The 20,348-nt window shown below is 40.4% G+C and overlaps 1 protein-coding gene across 1 annotated transcript in view; it reads left to right on the plus strand.

Moving 5' to 3' along the window:
* Window positions 1-10,188, plus strand: part of LOC117452051 (guanine nucleotide-binding protein G(q) subunit alpha) — a 28,900-nt gene extending 18,712 nt beyond the window's left edge. The window contains exons 6-7 of the mRNA XM_034090478.2: window positions 185-338; window positions 6,145-10,188. Coding sequence (XP_033946369.1) covers window positions 185-338; window positions 6,145-6,335 — 345 coding nt within the window. The 3' untranslated portion in view covers window positions 6,336-10,188. The remainder of the gene's footprint in view (window positions 1-184; window positions 339-6,144) is intronic.
* The last annotated feature ends 10,160 nt before the right edge of the window (window positions 10,189-20,348 follow it).

Raw genomic sequence — 20,348 nt, forward strand, 5'->3', positions numbered from 1 at the left:
GCACCTCAGCGTTCCTGCTCTCCCTCTGGTGCGGTGAACGATTATTAAAATCTGTCCTTAATGAGTATGAAAGACTGTTGTTTTAATTAAATAATTATCTCTCGCTCTCTCTCTCTCTATCTCTTTGTATTTTCTCCTCCCCTCTTTCTCTCTCCTTACACACACATCCACTCTCTCTCTGTAGAACCGGATGGAGGAGAGTAAAGCTCTGTTCAGGACAATAGTCACGTACCCCTGGTTCCAAAACTCCTCAGTCATTCTCTTCCTCAACAAGAAGGACCTTTTGGAGGAGAAGATCATGTACTCCCATCTGGTCGACTACTTCCCAGAGTATGACGGTGAGTGACAGCAGCATGGTGTCCACTCAGTCCAGCCCAAACCTATCAAACCTCTAAAACAAGCAGGAAGCTCCTCTTAGCTGCTAGTTTGCGCACTTGAACTAGAAAGATCTTGCTAATTAAAAATTCATATGATTCATAAAAACTAAATAGATAAATAAAAGTTGATTTCAGAAATGCACTGCTATTAAAACACCAATATTCACATTTACTGACATGTGTTACTCCATAGGGAGAATAAAAGCAATAATGCATGTGCAAAATATATACTAGTTATTAAGTTGTCCAATTGTGTCGATTCAGCGTGTGTAAAATACAATTTTTAAGAATCATATTTGACCATGCTGATGGTGTTTTTTCAAGTCTTGTCTTGTCAATGATTTTGTTTGTATACATTAGTATCGCCTAGTCAGTAATACTGCATTATGCTGGCAGAAATAACACCTAAAGACCACTATTAAGAGTGTTAGATTTTGAGGCTGCATGATGTATCGGTCAGCTTATCAGTATCTGTCAAGAATTGCTTGAAATGTCTCCTGACAGAATTCTTCCTGATATATTATGCAGTGTTTGATATATTAATGATATATTTGTTAATTAACAAGGTGCCCAAGTTTAATAATTCCTTCCTTACAGATAGACATTACATTTAATTTTGTACAGTATCACCCTATTTACAAAGGATCAAATTAAGTTAAACGTTATTTTTCTCTCAAAGGAACAATCAACTTCTAATCCCCATCAACATGGATGCACCAGGGTTCATTTTTTGTTAACAAAAAAGCAGTTTTTTTTAAATACATGTAAATACAAATGTAAATATCTACATCTCCAGAGTAGAAATGAGATGTTTGGATTGCAATGAAAAAAATTAAACTACTGGCTAAAAGTAAATTTTCAAACAATGTGTTACTATGTAGTTCCAACGCTTGCTTCACTTTAGATTGAAATGCACCAGCCTGCAAAATAATCATATTACATTACATTTCATTTAGCTGACGCTTTTATCCAAAGCGACTTACAATAAGTGCATTCGACCAAGAAGACTTGAAGAAAACAGAATCATATAAGTACATTAGGTTTCGTAGAGCCAAACCATTCTAAGTGCTACTCAACTGGCTTTAGATAAGCCAGTCCTTTGTTAGTATATAAGTGCTTTTTATTTAGTTTTTTGTTTTGTTTTTTCATTTTATTGCTCAAAGTGGAGTCGAAAGAGATGAGTTTTCAGTCTGTGCCGGAAGATGTGTAAGCTTTCTGCTGTCCTGATGTCAATGGGGAGCTCATTCCACCATTTTGGAGCCAGGATAGTAAACCAACGTGTTTTTGCTGATGGGAACTTGGGTCCCCTTCGCAGCGAGGGTGCAGCAAGCCGTTTGGCCGATGCAGAGCGGAGTGCACGTGCTGGGGTGTATGGTTTAACCATGTCCTGGATGTAGGAAAGGCCAGAACCATTCACAGCATGGTACGCAAGTACCAGTGTCTTGAAGTGGATTCTAGCAGTTACTGGAAGCCAGTGAAGTGAGCAGAGGAGCGGTGTGGTGTGGGAGAATTTAGGAAGGTTGAAGACCAGACGAGCCGCTGCATTCTGGATGAGCTGCAGAGGTCGGATGGCACATGCAGGTAGACCAGCCAGGAGGGAGTTGCAGTAGTCTAGGCATGAGATGACGAGAACCTGGACCAGAAGCTGCGTCGTTTTCTGGGTCAGGAGGGGACGTATCCTCCTGATGTTGTAAAGAGTGTATCTGCAGTAGGGGTGCATACCGTTTCCCGGTATTACCGAAATAACTAAAAGTGAGGCGTAATATCCTTAAACTCGTGCCCAAACCGTCAGAATTACGATGTAAATTTCGCAGTGAAACTCCGCAAACGAATCACTTTAGAAAATCTAAAGTGTGGCTGCATATGACTGCCAGTCTGAATGGTGGGGTCTGTAACCACTGCAAGAAGTTTATTTCTGGGAGAGGTGGCAACACATCCAACCTCCAACCAATGCTGTCTCGTATGGCAACCAAGTACCTTTGTGTTCAGGGAAGCAGCGTGCCAAACGAGAGAGTGTTCAGTTCAGCAGGTGATATCCTACGCTGTGAAAGGGCCCGTTTGCATCCAGAGAGCAGATATGCTCATCTTCTTGAAGATGAATGCACAAAACTGAACTGTGGTGGGATTTGTTTTCTTTCATCAGGCAAATGTTGATTTGAATGATGCTATTTGTTTTATGTGCAATGCCGAGATCTCATGATCCTTTATGTGTTCTCTGGTCAGTCGAATCTCAGGTTGAATATTGATTATACTGGTGCTATTTTCTTTTTCCATTGACAAGATGTACTATGGTTGCCTGATGGTTGATATAAATGATATTGCAGAATCTGTTTTCTTCATAGATAACGTGTTTTTCATTGTTTGTTCAGTACTAAAAGGTCCAAGTTCCACAATTTAATTTAATATTCATTTGACATGTTAACTATAGGCGCATTCACACCGCAGTACTTTTCCCACAAAGGTCCATGAGAACTTAGTTAATCAGAACTCTTTAGTTCTCATGAACTAAGTACAGATCGCGTTCACACCGGAATAAGTTCCTGGGGAAGGATTAGGCAAATGAAGCCGCTGACGTCACTTCTTCTTCTTCTGCTTTGGGTTTACTGGCGGCCTGCAGTTGTTTGCGGCCTGCAAAACAACTTCACAGAATATACTGCCACCCGAAGTCCCCGGAGTTGGGGACTGGCTTCAGTAGAAGCTGCTGGGACTCCCAGCAGCTTCCACTGAAGCCTTCCGAGTAAATCGACAGAACGCCGACACCTCCTCATCTCCACCGCTCCCATGTTTTCTTTTGTGTTGCCATAACTTAGTCTCTCTGCGTTTGTGCGCTGGGCTAATGCTAATAATGCTAATGCGAGGATAATAAAATGGCGGCTTCACAACACTTTTTGTTTTACGGGGCGTGGTTTGCATTCCGCCCAGCCAATCAGACATAGGAACCTTTTTCTCCCACGAAAGTACCTGCTCTCTAGCAGGGACGGAAAAGGGGGTACAAAAGGTTCTGATAATTTTAGTTCCGGCTCTTTTTGGTGTGAACGCGACATTTCGGAACTATATCGGAACTAAAGTGGGAAAAGTACTGCGGTGTGAACGCGGCTATTATCATAAAGTGCTTCATGGGAGTAATTGCAGGATGATTACATTGTTCCCCTATGCAACATGAAAGTATCACGATATGTATCGGTTGAGTATCGGTTGAGTATCGGTATCGGTATCGTAAAAAAGTCAACAATATGCAACCCTAATCTGCAGCAGCGGGTTGTTGCAGCAATATTGGCAGTGAAGGACAGGTTGTTATCTAGGGTCACACCCAGATTCCTTGCAGTCTGAGTCGGGGAAACAACAGAGGGGCCGATGTTGATTGTTAGGTCAAGAGTGGGACACTCTTTTTCCGGAAGAAAAAGCAGTTCAGTCTTGTCAAGGTTGAGCTTGAGGTGGTGAGCAGACATCCACTGAGAGATGTCTGCTAGACAAGCAGAGATGCGTGCGACAACCTGGGTTTCAGAACGGGGAAAAGACTAAATTAATTGAGTGTCGTCAGTGTAGCAATGGTATGAAAAACCATGCGGGCTAATGACAGATCCGAGCGAGTTTGTGTACAGAGAGAAGCGGAGGGGACCGAGGAAAGAGCCCTGAGGGACCCCTGTAGATAATTGACAAGGGTCGGACTCGGACCCTCTCCAAGTTATCCTGTAGGTGTGGTCTTTGAGGTAGGAGGTGAGGAGGGAAAGTGCAGAGCCTGAAACTCCAAGTTCTTGGAGAGTGTGAAGGAGGATCTGATGGTTCGCCGTGTTGAATGCAGCAGACAGGTCCAGAAGGATGATGACAGAGGAGAGGGAGGCTGCTTTAGCAGTGTGCAGTTCCTCAGAGACAGCAAGGAGAGCAGTTCAAGTGTTTTAGACAGGAATGGGAGGAGAGAGACAGGCCTGTCGTTTTTAACATCGGACGGGTTGAGAGGGGGTCTCTTTAGGAGAGGGTTTACTCTTGCCTTCTTGAGACTGTTTGGAAAGTGACCAGAAGTTAGAGAAGTATTGATGAGATGGGTGAGAAACGGTAGAATATCAGGAGCGATAGTCTGAAGGAGGTTTGAGGGGATAGGGTCCAGAGGACAGGTGGTAGGGCGGGCAGAGGTAATAATAATAATAATAATAATAATATATAATATTTTTATAGCGCCTTTCAGGAAACCCAAGGTCGCTTTACAAGTCGGGTATGGGGGGGGAAGTAGTGGAAAAATAAACCTATTAAACTAACTAGTGGGGAAAGCCTTATTAAAAAGGTGCGTTTTGAGGGCTTTTTTGAAAATGTCCAGGGTTGGGGCGCTGCGGATTTCGGGGGGGAGAGAGTTCCAGAGGGTAAGAACCTCACTTGGAGAGAGCGGGGAAAAGGAGGTCAGTGTGTGGGTGAAAGGAGGGTCTGGTGACCCAGCGGTGAGTAAAGGTGAGTCGGAAAATGAAGAGCGAATATCATCAACCTTTTTTTCAAAGTAGTTAACAAAGTCGCTTGGAAGAAGGGAGGAGGGGGAAGGGGCTCTGGGGGGGTCAAGGAGGGTGGAGAAGATAGAGAAAGTGCTTTTTGCCTGAGAGATTGAAGAAGAGAAAGAGGAGAGGAGAGCCTGATAGGTTAGGAGGTCATCATGGTGTTTGGATTTCCACCGTTTCCGCTCTGCTGCCCGAAGGACGGTTCTATTAGCACGCAGTGCGTCATTTAGCCAGGGAGCAGGAGGGGACTGACGAGCCTGCCGAGATGTGAGAGGACAGAGAGAGTCCAGAGAGGATGAGAGAGTAGAGAGGAGAGTTTCTGCAGCAGAGTTTGGAGGCAGAAGTTGGAAAGAGTCAGATGAAGGGAGGGCTGAGAGCACCTGAGGTAAGAGTAGAGGGGGAGAGGGAACAAAGCTTACGGCGGACAGGTGCAGAATTAGAAGAGATTAGTTTGTTATGTTTGGAAAAGGGTAGAGAGAATGTTATGAAAAAGCGATCAGAGGTGTGAAGCGGGTTTACAGATTTACAGAGAGGTTAGAAGTAGTGCAGTTCCTTGAGAATATGAGATCAAGGACATTGCTAGCTTTATGAGTTGGTGGGGATGGAGACAGTGAGAAAGCAAAGGCGGTTAAAATAAATATTAATTCAGATATCTTCTCTGTCTGGAGGTTGAAGTCTCTGAGAAGTACAGCGGGAGGGCCAGTTTCAGGGATGTGTGAGAGGAGATTATCTAATTCCTCCAAGAAGTCCCCCAAGGCGCCTGGTGGACGGTAGAGAACAACAATGGTTACTTGTATAGGATGGGTTACTGTGACGGCATGGAATTCAAAGGAGGAAGGAGTGAAGTTAGGTAGCTCGAAGAGGGAAAAGCTCCATGTGGGAGAGAGCAGGAGACCAGTGCCACCTCCTCTGCCAGTGGGTCTGGGTGTATGGGAGAAGGAATATGCTGTGGAGAGAGCTGCTGGGGTGGATGTGTTGGATGGAGTAATCCAGGTCTCAGTGAGAGCAAGGAAATCCAGAGACTGCAGGGAAGCGTAGCCAGAAATGAAGTCAACCTTAGGAACAGCTGACTGGCAGTTCCACAGGCCACCTGTAACTAGATGTTGGATGTCAGTGGAGCATGTGGGATAGACGAGAGCAGGCTGGTTACAACGATTAGGAGATGCACGAACAGGAATGGAGAATATACACATGTCTTAGCATCCTAAGACATATCCTATCAGAACAATTTTTACCTTACCTTCTGTAGTGAAATGCATTCATGGAGCATGTCTTCACCTCTGCAGGTCCCGCGAGGGATGCCCAAGCAGGACGGGAGTTTATCCTCAAGATGTTTGTGGACCTGAATCCAGACGGCGATAAAATCATCTACTCACACTTCACCTGTGCCACGGACACAGAGAACATCCGCTTCGTCTTTGCCGCCGTCAAAGACACCATCCTGCAGCTCAACCTGAAGGAGTACAACCTGGTGTAGAGGGGAGGGGGCTGTCAGCGGGAGAACCCCCCACACACTGACTGAGGCAATCTGTGAAAACATAGATCATATACACACACAAAAGAAAATCTGAGAAATCGAATGGTTGCATAATAATAATAATTTATTTGCCATTTGTTGATCTCTTGGTCCTCAAGAGTTAGGAAAGTAAATGTTATTTTGCTATTTAAGGAGTTGATTAAATATATGGAGCAGGAGGAGGGCAATGCATTTAAAGTATAATGGTTTGCGGGGATATGCTGTTGAATGTTAACAGCAAGGATCCTCATTTCTAGGCTTTGCGCATTGTGAATTTTTGTTTTTCGATTTTTGGCCTAAAGAAAGAAACTACTTTGTGCATTCAAGGTTTGGCAATTTTTTTTTCTGTCAGTTTGATACATCAGAGCTGGAGCAAATGCAATGCGCTCCCTGCCTCCTGCCTTTTTATAGCCAAGAAGAAGAAAAAAGGTTTTTCATTCCTTTCCTTTCCAATGTAACTTTCCCATTGGTTCATTCAGAAGCTTCGTTCCGGCCGTTTACCTTAGATCTATAATTGACAGCTTTTATTTTCCTGCATAGGACTGATTGGCAAGTCTCTCAAGAAATTGGCATAAACTGTGATTTAAAAAAAATGCTATATTGATTTGGTATTGATAGACTCATATCGTTATTGTTTCTAATACATTGCATTGACTTTGGTACCATCCAATGAGTACATTAAAAGGGGAAATAGCCCAAGTCTTGACAGTGACAGGCTTTTAAAAAAAACTTCTGAGCACGCCTGTTCTACACAGATGGACGTGATTATTTATGTGACTACGTTGTTAAATGATTATGTTAAACTGTGCCACATTAACGCTTTTTATTACGGTGATCTGCATATTTATTGCCAATGCCAAAACTATTCAAGAACTAGACTCCACTTTGTGATGTTTACTACTCAGATGAAATGATTAGTGTTGAGGACGGGAACAGGAAGTGTTAATGAACGCAGACTTGTCCCTTATTGATCGATCGACTGATTCCTCCAATTAATATTCAACACAGTCAATAGTACAGCCCCCCCCTCACCCCTGCTCGAGCTGTCCAATCACAACCCACTGCAAACCCCTTCTCCTAGCATATATACCATCCTGTCACGCTTTAGCTTTGTCTTTATTACACTTATCACAACCCGGCTGTCCTGACTGTTGTAAGTCAATAGCAGTGAAGAATACATTTAGCTAATTTCTATGTAAAAGGGCACAGTGTTGATGATCAGTTTGTACCAAAGTAAGCCCTTCTTCTTTCTGATTTGCAATTATTTCATTCCCAAGCTACTTAAAGTATTTTTTGTAACAATTCCCTAGAAAGTAAGCCTGTAATTTACATGTATTGAGGCATAGTGCAATTATGAACGCTATAATCATTGTACATACATCTCTCTATATATATATATATATATATATATCGCAGCATCTTTGTTGGCTTTGTAATCATTACCTTTTTGGCAGATTGAATGTGCAGTATTGCAAATATGTATCTATGTAATTGTATTGTATGTCTAATGGCTAATTCATTTTTGGAAGAAAAAAATATGTTATTTACATGTTTGTTTTTGTTTCCTTTTTTTAAGAGGAGAATGTAAATGTTATGTTTTGCCAGTTTTTCAGCAAAGAAACATTGCTCAGCTTCATAACGGCATAAAGAGGAGTATTATTATCCAACAATACATTGATTGGTATGCCAGCACTTAAAGCAGCTGGTTATTTAATTTACTTTTATATGAAAAACTGCAGACTGAATCCAATCCACAGGGCTAATTTCAATAGTTTTTAACTGGCTTCAGGAACATAGCACTTGTCATATAGGTGTAATCACATCACCCATTGATTCTTCTTTATATTTAACTGTATGACACAGTGTCACCACAAGTATTTGTCAACTTTGAGATCTCTTAGTGTTTCGCACATCTTGTGATCCTTAACACTCCACCACCAACCACCTTTAGTGTGTTTTATTTAACAAGTAGTGCTAGAACAAGGTAGTCAGGTTAAATGTTGCTTTGTCTCAGATTTGGTATAAAATCTTAAAGATGTGATGTTATAATCTGATATGCCATCACCTTTAAACACATGGACCTACACCCTGATAGAAACGTAGTATGTCAGTCCCATTCACAGGTGCTTTTATATTTCTTCTTGATTACTACCATTTAATTAAAATGTACAGTATTATTTTAGACATTATTTATAAGATGACAACATAGGAGAAGATACAGATCATGTGTACATATTGCCTTATTAAATAAGCTGTGCCTCTGAAGTCCCATACAAAGTCTGTGTTTTTATGAGACGTGAAGCTAGTGTAGCTGATAAAGTCCTGTTGTGCAGCTGCAGGATTGTTTGGTTTTGGCTCGGTGGTCCCTCTTTGTTATTCTGTGCTGTAAGAAGCCCTGGGAACGGCTTTAAAAACGTAACTAATATGACATCATTACAGGAAACTAAAAGAACATCATGAGTGAATTGTGATCCGAACACACTTTCTATTGATTTCACAATGTTGTCAAATCAGATTCATATCTTGAAATCCATGTGCGTTGTAATGCCTTGTATACATGTGACTAGGATTAAACAACATTACATTGTGCCACAATTTCGAGTGTTTTCGGCCATATTTGGCTTTGGATTGGCATCTAACAGCCACTTTGGCAGGAAATGTGACCTCCCACATAGATCCCGTTTTCAGATATTTAAGCTTGCTGGTGAAATTTCATACCAGGATGATTGATTGTGGGTGGGCAACAACCACTTCAACAAGCTAATTTAATCTCCAATTCCCACTCAGTCGGCTTAAGGTAAATCTTACAGTAACTACTAACCAACAGCGTGGCCTAACAGGATAATGTAAGGGGGCGGACTCATCACATATTTCACTAAAAGCTTAAACTGTTAATGTGGTTCTGCTAATCGAAGGAAAGGTTTTGAAGCTTGACTGTTTCAACCTATCAGTGTCGATGATCACTTGTTGTAGAGTTGCAGTAATCAGTAACTTGTGTGCCTGGCTGCTGTTGTAAAGTGCTTATTTACACTGTCCCTGCTACTTCAAAGGAAAATCCTTGTTTAAACAATTCACACACTTTATTCAACCCGCTGAGCAGAAACCACCCGGACACATTTCTAGTGTTACATAAAGCAAAGGTGAAAATACCATCTTTTTACATCATAAGAAATAATATTGTACTAGCAAAAATGAAATTGATAATTGGATTTGTTTAATTATTTGAAGCACAAAGGGCTGTTTCGACGTGTCGAGAGTGACTTGTCAATGTTCACATCATTACTCTGAGGGAGCACATGTGAGTTGTATTTAAACAGGATTTTCCTTTTAAGAGAGTGCAGACTCCAGCTGGTGTTGACTTGCTGACACACATTGTTTTAAACCTTCGCTGCTGTTCACATTTCCTGCAGTATGTTTAAGAGCAGCGTACATATTGAGGACAGGGTTATGTAGAACTGCAGGGCTGAGTTTGGGAAAAATAACTTTCCATAAACTGCTCTTTTTCCCTCTGCTTTCATCCTGAAGATTTGAAATTCAATCACATGATTTTGAAGTATTGCTATAATTTTGATTTCCAATCATAAATGTGTAACATGTTTCCTGTATCCATAAACTGGCACTCTTTCAATATGTTTTATTTTAAGTGTTTTAGTGATACAGCTATCATATCTAAAATGCCTTTAAAACGATATCATTACTTCACTCCATAATGCCAGATGTCCTAAGTTAAGTTGTATTTGAACTTTAATTTGTATTACAAACCTCTGTCAAGCACTGAAAATGTAATTAAAGGGAAAACAGTTGTGGTACTTAATTTGCAGAATCATATCATCTATAAAGTTTAATACAATGTTTGCCCCTTAGAGTTAAATTGTCTTTCTTCCACTGGTTTTCGGAGGTAATTTGCACATTTGGAAATAGTCAAAAGCAGATAAGAATAACAACAAAATACTTAGAAAGATAGGTGAAGTTGCCTTGCAGGAACCTGTGTTTACTTCCTGGTTTGAAATACTTAACACCACCATAAGTAATGTTAGAAACTTTTGACTGTACATTTTTCAACAACTCCAAGAAGATTGATCACAATTCGTAAAATCTACTGCTTTTTAAATCCTCAAATATTTGATGTTTATATACTAAATGTTTCTCTCACAAAACACATTTTCATTAGTCAGATTCACTGAAAATTGGAAGTTCAAGTATCGGTTTGACAAGCGCATTGAAGGAAATACAGCAGCCCATAGACCCTTCCTAATGGACTCAATAGAAAAGTGAAATCTTTGTACTTTACTGTTCCCGCTGATATTAACATGTTCAGTCTTTCTGTTTTTGTAAATGTTCTTGTTGCAAAGCAATCATGATGATACAGAGTGGACTGGACTTCTCTAAAATATATGTATTGAGAACGTTGTTGCAAAAGAGGACACAAGTGTGGATAAACAGAGAGTACATTGCACAAAAAGGCCTAAAGACAGCTTGTAGTTATTTGGTATAACCTTATATTTGGTATTATAAGGTTATCTGCTCCAATACTCAACACCACAATTCATTTAAATAGTTTGAATTGTGAAACACACACACACACATTATATTCCTACATGATCAAACATTCACTTAACAAGTACATGTTAACCTGTATCTTATTTGTATTTTCATGAATTCATTTGAGTTTTGTTACATACTGTACGCATACTGTACATTACTGCTCTTGCTTTGACCCAAAACTGTGAATACTTCACTGTCGTCTCCCACAAGATTACATGTGTTGAAAATGCAAAGTTGCTCATACACAACTTGGGCTGGAGTCTTTCCTATCAAGGGCCATTTCAATTTTTGCAACATCCTTCGAGGGCAATACTAATGATTGAACTCATAACCTCTGTAATCCTTTTTCTCATGGTTAAATCGACTGATCTCGCACAAAATAGCATAATAACAGATTGACACATTCATTTAAAAAAACTTTTTTTGAATTCCTTAAAGACACCTACAGTACATTCACTTTCATTAAGCTTTCTGGATGATTCAAATATATTTATGTTATTATTAATTCATTCAGAAATGTTAACATTCAGTAAAAAATAAATTAAAAAAAGTTTATTTGGTTTTGTTAAAAATAAACAACATTGAAATCTGTCATTTATGTGCTAGCTTCTGTTTCCATAGGAACTACATCCGTTTGGTTAAATTCTTTAGGCATAAACAAAAGAGTTTTGATTGAATCATTTATCCTATGCGTTGTGTGGAGTGAAATAAGATGCTTTTGCTGATGGAAGGATTGAAGTATCCTGAGGTACACAGTTTAAAGAAAAACAGCCCCTTCGTGCAAAGACAAAAAGCAGATTTTGTGACAGTGTTTATTTAATTTTTAAATGAATCATGGCTCGGATACAGAAGAGAAGAAGCCTTTACACTTATTCTGCAAAGTAAACATGACGGAAACCAAAAGTGATATGATCAAGCTGAGGATTTGGAAGTGAATAACCTTTATTTTAAGTTTACATTGAAAAAAACAGAGTTATGATTGCAACATTACATTACGTTTCATTTAGCTGATGCTTTTTTTTTTAACTCGCAACCTTCCGATCTTCACCCCACCTCACTATCCATTAGACCACCACTATCCCCAACATCTTTATTTTAACGTAAAAAATAAGTAAAACATGTTCTTTGTTCTCATGGTGATGTCATCATTATGATGCCATCATGATTTTGTCATTCAATTACATTTAGAATGCTGTTTGCTCTCATCTTTTGAACAGAATGATGTAATCGTGATGTCACATTCCATTTTCAAAAATCTTGCAAATGTGATTAACATTCAGAAGATTTAGGAATCCACTTTGACTCAACTCAGAGAGCATTTGCAACATTTTACAGCAAAAATGAGTCAACAAATCCAGGTGAAAAAGGATGACATACTGTCCAGCGGTTCTGCAAACTACCTAATTTTGGATTTTATTGGAGAAGGTAGTTTTGGCAAAGTTGCAAAATGTCGCAACATAAAATCATCCAAGACTATAGCCATTAAGATTCACAAAGACATAAAACATTATGTTACTGAAGTTAGAATGTTAGAAAAGGTCAGGAAACTTGACCCAGAGAAGAACAACTTGGTAAGATTTATTGAACAATTCATATTCACAGACTCTCCTTGCCTTGCATTTGAAAAGCTGGACAAGAACATTTTCAACTTTATTGTACAGAGAGACAAGCCATTATCGCTTAATGAGATCCGCCCCATCTCACAGCAGCTACTTGTTGCATTTGAGGCCCTGAAGAGCATTGGCATCATTCATTCAGACCTTAAATTAGACAACATCATGCTTGTGGACCAACGGATTCAGCCTTTAAGGATTAAATTGATCGACTTTGGCTTGTCCATCCCAGCTTCCGAAGCAAAAGTAGGAACTAGAATGCAAGCTGGTCCGTACCGATCACCAGAGGTTTACTTGGGCCTCCCCATTTCTGAGGCCATCGACATGTGGTCACTGGGATGTGTTTTAGGAGAAATGTATCTTGGTAACAGGCTCTTCTGTGGAATAACGTCATACCAAGTGATGAAAGCCATTTGCCGTCTGATCGGTCAGCCAGGAGACCACCTGCTAAATGCTGGGAAGAAGAGCTCAGAGTGTTTCAAAATGGTAAACAAATTCAACCATACAAGATGGAGACTGAAGACGCCACGGGAGTACAAGAAGTCAAGCGATGTCTCGAGCACAATTATAAAGAGACCTTTTGACAAGCTCAAAAGTTTGGATGCAGCAGTAGAAAAGCACTCAAAGAAAAATGACAAAGTTGAGTATGAGGACAGGATGGCATTTTTACAACTGCTTAAACAGTTACTTGACTTGGATGGTAACTCGCGAATCACGCCCGAGCAAGCCCTGACTCACAGCTTTGTAACAATGGGTCACCTGAAAGAGGACCTGGGCTGCAGCTCTTATTTACCAGAAACTGTTTCAATGATGAACATCTGCACCCAGAACCATTCTGATGCATCAGATGTTCCTGTCAATAATTTCATGAAGTCAACTGACGCGATTGAAGAAGTCTCAGAAACTGAAAGCTCCAGTAATGCAGACACACAGCCGAATGTTTTCTGTCAAGATCCTCTAATCACACCCAAGACTTTGATTGCCGACAATTCAAATCTAGAGAAGTCAGAGGACCTGGGCTGCAGCTCTTTTTTAAAAGAAGCTAGTAGGTTGATGAATATTTGCACCCTGGATCATTCAGAGGCATCAGATGTTCCTCTCAATAAAACTGACATGAAGTCAACTGATGCGAGTGGCGTAGTCTCCAAAACTGGAAATGCCAGTAATGCAGACGCACGGCCAATTTCAACTAATTCCAACGATGGTGCTGCAGCTGCAATCATACCTACTAATCAGGGCGATGACGACACAACGTGGGCATGTTTACCAAAGAAGCTCAAATGTTTTCAGCGAGTGAAAAGGGGAGTCGTATAACCCTTATCAGACGTTTTTAAGAAAGAAGCTCCTCTTTGACTTGCTCTATCAAAATAAGTCGTAGAAATGTGTCCACAGACATTCATTTTCTCCCTGCCCCGACGTATGGGTTTCCTCCAGATGTTCTGGTTTCCCCACATCAAATAAATAATTATTAAAATAAATGCAAAAAGATATACAGGTTATGTAGAGCCACCCAACTACAGAACGCGTACAGTCCAGCTCAACTTCTCATGGGGAGAAGGCTTCGCATGATGGTGCCAACATCACCGACCTGGCTGGATCCTGCTCTCAGATAGGAACAGACCTTCCAGCTATAGATGCAGAATAATCCTCTAAGGTCTGTTGAATCAATGGCAGTCTACCCATTGATTCTAAAAAGGGGAGATGTGGTGTTGAGTAAAGGAATAATGTGCAGCACGGCGGTCATTATGGGGGAAAAAACCACAGACAGGGTGAACACGGAGCCCGATATATATATATATATATATATATATATAATAAGGTTCAGATAGGAACAGACCTTCCAGCTATAGAGGCAGAATAATCCTCTAAGGTTTGTTGAATCAATGGCAGTCCACCCATTGATTCTAAAAAGGGGAGATGTGGTGTCACGTAAATGATAATGTGCACAACTTGACTCCCAATATTAATTGAAATTATTTTAATGACTTAAAAACGATCGTATTTCTTCCGCTAAGAAAAAAAGGAACTCTGTTCCACGGCGCACCAACGGCTGGAACTGCGACAACAACAACTTAAGGCAGCACTGTCCAAGTCTGTTCACAGTTTCTGATCCACTAACAAGTCCTTAAACACTCCAGAGCCCATACCGTGTTCCTGTTAGTGTTGACTTCCTGTCAGCCTTCTTCAGTTAATTTAACTGACGTCCAGCGCTCCGTCTTGTAACCTATTTTCCTTTCTCTCCCTTGATCCTCCTTAGCAACAGTCCTTACAGTCCTTGATAGCGGTCTCTACTACTGTATTAACATCCTCTCACATGTTCTGAATTGACCAATCAGAATCGAGTCAACACCTAAGCCGTGTAATAACTGATATATATATATAATAAGGTGCAGATAGGAACAGACCTTCCAGCTATAGATGCAGAATAATCCTCTAAGGTCTGTTGAATCAATGGCAGTCTACCCATTGATTCTAAAAAGGGGAGATGTGGTGTTATGTCAGGGATAAATGAAAAAAAAATGTATACAGGTTATGGAGAGTCACCCAACTACAGAACGGGTACAGTCCAGCTCAAGTTCTCATGGGGAGAAGGCTTTGCACGATGGTGCCAACATTACCGACCTTGCTGGATCCTGCTCTTCCCAACAGTGAAGCTGTACTGTAGCTCTGCATCATAGAGGGACCAATGAGAAATCAGACCAACTCACCGTCATCTCACCCCCATGGACTCCTCATCAGAAGATGGGCTCAAGAGCAGAGTGCTGCAGGAAATACTAGGTTGTCTTATACAATTGACGTTACAATTTAGATTGTTTATTAGGAGAGAAAAGTGTTGTTCATCAGAAGGAAAATCGTTTACAGTTCCATGTGAGCCATTAGCATGGTGTATTGACACAGACATATCCTAAGGTTACATAATGGCTCATAAAGGTCAAATGTTATTTGATTATCTCAGGTTCAGATAGGAACAGACCTTCCAGCTATAGAGGCAGAATAATCCTCTAAGGTCGGATGAATCAATGGCAGTCTACCCATTGATTCTAAATAGGGGAGATGAGTAAGGGATAATGTGCACGCCTTGACCCTTGATCCTCCTTAGCAACGGCCATTACAGTCCTTGACAGCAGTCTGTTAACAACCTGGCACATGTTCTGAATTGACCAATCAGAATCGAGTATACAACTAAGCCGTGTAATAACTATATACGGTTCAGATAGGAACAGACCTTCCAGCTATAGATGCAGAATAATCCTCTAAGGTCTGTTGAATCAATGGCAGTCTACCCATTGATTCTAAAAAGGGGAGATGTGGTGTTGAGTAAAGGAATAATGTGCAGCACGGCGGTCATTATGGGGGAAAAAACCACCGACAGGGTGATCACGGAGCCCGATATATATATATAATAAGGTTCAGATAGGAACAGACCTTCCAGCTATAGAGGCAGAATAATCCTCTAAGGTCTGTTGAATCAATGGCAGTCCACCCATTGATTCTAAAAAGGGGAGATGTGGTGTCACGTAAATGATAATGTGCACGACTTGACTCCCAATATTAATTGAAATTATTTTAATCACTTAAAAACGATCGTATTTCTTCCGCTAAGAAAAAAAGAACTCTGTTCCACGGCGCACCAACGGCTGGAACTGCGACAACAACAACTTAAGGCAGCACTGTCCAAGTCTGTTCACAGTTTCTGATCCACTAACAAGTCCTTAAACACTCCAGAGCCCATACCGTGTTCCTGTTAGTGTTGACTTCCTGTCAGCCTTCTTCAGTTCATTTAACTGACGTCCAGCGCTCCGTCTTGTAACCTATTTTCCTTTCTCTCCCTTGATCCTCCTTAGCAACGGTCCTTACAGTCCTTGATAGCGGTCTCTACTACTGTATTAACAACCTGTCACATGTTCTGAATTGACCAATCAGAATCGAGTCAACAACTAAGCCGTGTAATAACTGATATATATATAATAAGGTGCAGATAGGAACAGACTTTTGAGCTATAGAGGCAGAATAATCCTCTAAGGTCTGTTGAATCAATGGCAGTCTACCCATTGATTCTAAAAAGGGGAGATGTGGTGTTACGTCAGGGATAAATGGAAAAAAAATTATACAGGTTATGGAGAGCCACCCAACTACAGAACGGGTACAGTCCAGCTCAAGTTCTCATGGGGAGAAGGCTTTGCACGATGGTGCCAACATTACCGACCTTGCTGGATCCTGCTCTTCCCAACAGTGAAGCTGTACTGTAGCTCTGCATCATAGAGGGACCAATGGGAAATCAGACCAACTCACCGTCATCTCACCCCCATGGACTCCTCATCAGAAGATGGGTTCAAGAGCAGAGTGCTGCAGGAAATACTAGGTTGTCTTATACAATTGAAGTTACAATTTAGAGAGTTTATTAGGAGAGAAAAGTGTTGTTCATCAGAAGGAAAATCGTTTACAGTTCCATGTGAGCCATTAGCATGGTGTATCGACACAGACATATCCTAAGGTTACATAATAGCTCATAAAGGTCAAATGTTATTTGATTATCTCAGGTTCAGATAGGAACAGACCTTCCAGCTATAGAGGCAGAATAATCCTCTAAGGTCGGATGAATCAATGGCAGTCTACCCATTGATTCTAAATAGGGGAGATGAGTAAGCGATAATGTGCACGACTTGACCCTTGATCTTCCTTAGCAACGGCCATTACAGTCCTTGACAGCAGTCTGTTAACAACCTGGCACATGTTCTGAATTGACCAATCAGAATCGAGTATACAACTAAGCCGTGTAATAACTATATACGGTTCAGTTAGGAACAGACCTTCCAGCTATAGATGCAGAATAATCCTCTAAGGTCTGTTGAATCAATGGCAGTCTACCCATTGATTCTAAAAAGGGGAGATGTGGTGTTGAGTAAAGGAATAATGTGCAGCACGGCGGTCATTATGGGGGAAAAAACCACCGACAGGGTGATCACGGAGCCCGATATATATATATATATATAATAAGGTTCAGATAGGAACAGACCTTCCAGCTATAGAGGCAGAATAATCCTCTAAGGTTTGTTGAATCAATGGCAGTCCACCCATTGATTCTAAAAAGGGGAGATGTGGTGTCACGTAAATGATAATGTGCACGACTTGACTCCCAATATTAATTGAAATTATTTTAATGACTTAAAAACGATCGTATTTCTTCCGCTAAGAAAAAAAGAACTCTGTTCCACGGCGCACCAACGGCTGGAACTGCGACAACAACAACTTAAGGCAGCACTGTCCAAGTCTGTTCACAGTTTCTGATCCACTAACAAGTCCTTAAACACTCCAGAGCCCATACCGTGTTCCTGTTAGTGTTGACTTCCTGTCAGCCTTCTTCAGTTCATTTAACTGACGTCCAGCGCTCCGTCTTGTAACCTATTTTCCTTTCTCTCCCTTGATCCTCCTTCGCAACAGTCCTTACAGTCCTTGATAGCGGTCTCTACTACTGTATTAACAACCTGTCACATGTTCTGAATTGACCAATCAGAATCGAGTCAACAACTAAACCGTGTAATAACTGATATATATATATAATAAGGTGCAGATAGGAACAGACCTTCGAGCTATAGAGGCAGAATAATCCTCTAAGGTCTGTTGAATCAATGGCAGTCTACCCATTGATTCTAAAAAGGGGAGATGAGTAAGGGATCATGTGCACGACTTGACCCTTGATCCTCCTTAGCAACGGCCATTACAGTCCTTGACAGCAGTCTGTTAACAACCTGGCACATGTTCTGAATTGACCAATCAGTATCGAGTATACAACTAAGCCGTGTAATAACTATATACATAATAAGGTTCAGATAGGAACAGACCTTCCAGCTATAGATGCAGAATAATCCTCTAAGGTCTGTTGAATCAATGGCAGTCTACCCATTGATTCTAAAAAGGGGAGATGTGGTCTCCCTGTGCTACCTCAATGCCATGAGGTTCATTTACATTGAATTTCAGGATGACAAACCTCCCGTCTCTCTCAGGGATGCTCTCTCCCCCTCCTTAATAGGCTTATTGCATTACGCCAAACCATAACTGGAAAAATGCAGTTATTAACTGATCTGCTCAATTAAACAAGGAGAAAAACAGACATAAGGTGAGCACAGGTGTTTGGGTTACGTAAATGATAATGTGCACAACTTGACTCACAATATTAATTGAAATTATTTTAATGACTTAAAAATTATCTTATTTCTTCTATAGAACTAAGCCGTGTAATAACTTATAATATATATATATAATAAGGTTCAGATAGGAACAGACCTTCTAGCTATAGAGACAGAATAATCCTCTAAGGTCTGTTGAATCAATTGCAGTCTACCAACGACTTGACTCCCAATATTAATTGAAATTATTTCATGGAGTTATCTCCCTTGATCCTCCTTAGCAACGGTCATTATAGTCCTTGACAGTGTATGTACTACTGTATTAACAACCTCTCACATGTTCTGAATTGACCAATCAGAATCGAGTATACAACTAAGCCGTGTAATAAATTATATATATTGTTCAGATAGAACAGACCTTCCAGCTATAGAGGCAGAATAATCCTAAAAGGTCTGTTGAATCAATAGCAGTCAACCCATTGCTTCCAAAAAGGGTTGTGGTGTAATTGTGTGTGTTACTGTGAAATAGCCAATAGTATTAAGCCCTATGGGCGCGGTGCAGTGTCGTCATCCAGGTACGACATGCTAGCATGGTAGCTCTGTGATATTTTCAACGTGCCCAACCAAATAAAGACTCACATAAAATATACAGTTGAATTTGTGTGTATTATTGGATAACACAACATGAATCATTCTTTTCAGACGAAGTTTCCATGTTTTGAAACATTTCTCCCAGCAAATTGATCAGAAGTCGAAAATGCACTCATTTACCCAGAAAAACTCACTACACGGGGTGGAAATCCTACAGCATACCCCTGCCCTAAATGTTTTGATGTTAATCTTTCACTGTAAGCCCAATGACATACTGACATGGGCTTTAAGGTTTCTTTGTTATAATGCTACTCTGTTCAATACAAATGCAAACATTTAAATGTAAATACATAAAAAATGTTTACTGGGAATTATGTAAGGCAAGGCAAGGCAAGTTTATTTATATAGCACTTTTCGACGCAGGGTAATTCAAAGTGCTTTACAAAAAAAAAAAATGAAAGACATTAAGCATTAAAAAATAAAAGCTATGTAGATATTAAGAATTCCTGCAAAGTCTTTCATAAATCAAGCCCTTTAAAAGTGTACTTGTTTCCTTCTATAGGTACAATGAACAGAGGTTACATTGGAATCATTTGTTACACCCAAAGTTACGAAAGGAAAATATTGTCTGAAGGCTGAAGATGGCTGACTTTGAATGTGACCATTAAAAAGAACCACTCTAAATTGATTTTCAGAGGCCGGTAACAGCTCAGCTCAATCATATTTAAAAACAGTTTGGTATTATTTCAAGAGCAACAATGCCATTTGGCTTCTTTTTTTTAAAAGCAAGTAACATGTAAAAGTCTGGCATTGATGAATTTAAAATTCCCATAGGTCGCCAGAAGTGTTGGGCCTCCCTATTTCTGAGGCAATAGACATGTGGTCACTGAGATGTGTAAGGATACATTTATTTGGGTTATGACTCAAACACTCATTCATTCATGCACTAACAGTTGTTTTTTCTGACCCCTGGTGGCCATGACAGGATGCACTGAAGCAGGATACTTCACTTCCCCGTTCCCCGTAGCGTGTTTCACGTCCTTAACCCGTCCCCTTTTCATACAAATTACATTTGCAAACAAATCTATTTAAAGCTG

Source organism: Pseudochaenichthys georgianus, chromosome 9 (genome assembly GCF_902827115.2).
Source record: "Pseudochaenichthys georgianus chromosome 9, fPseGeo1.2, whole genome shotgun sequence".
NCBI classification, from domain to species: domain Eukaryota; kingdom Metazoa; phylum Chordata; class Actinopteri; order Perciformes; family Channichthyidae; genus Pseudochaenichthys; species Pseudochaenichthys georgianus.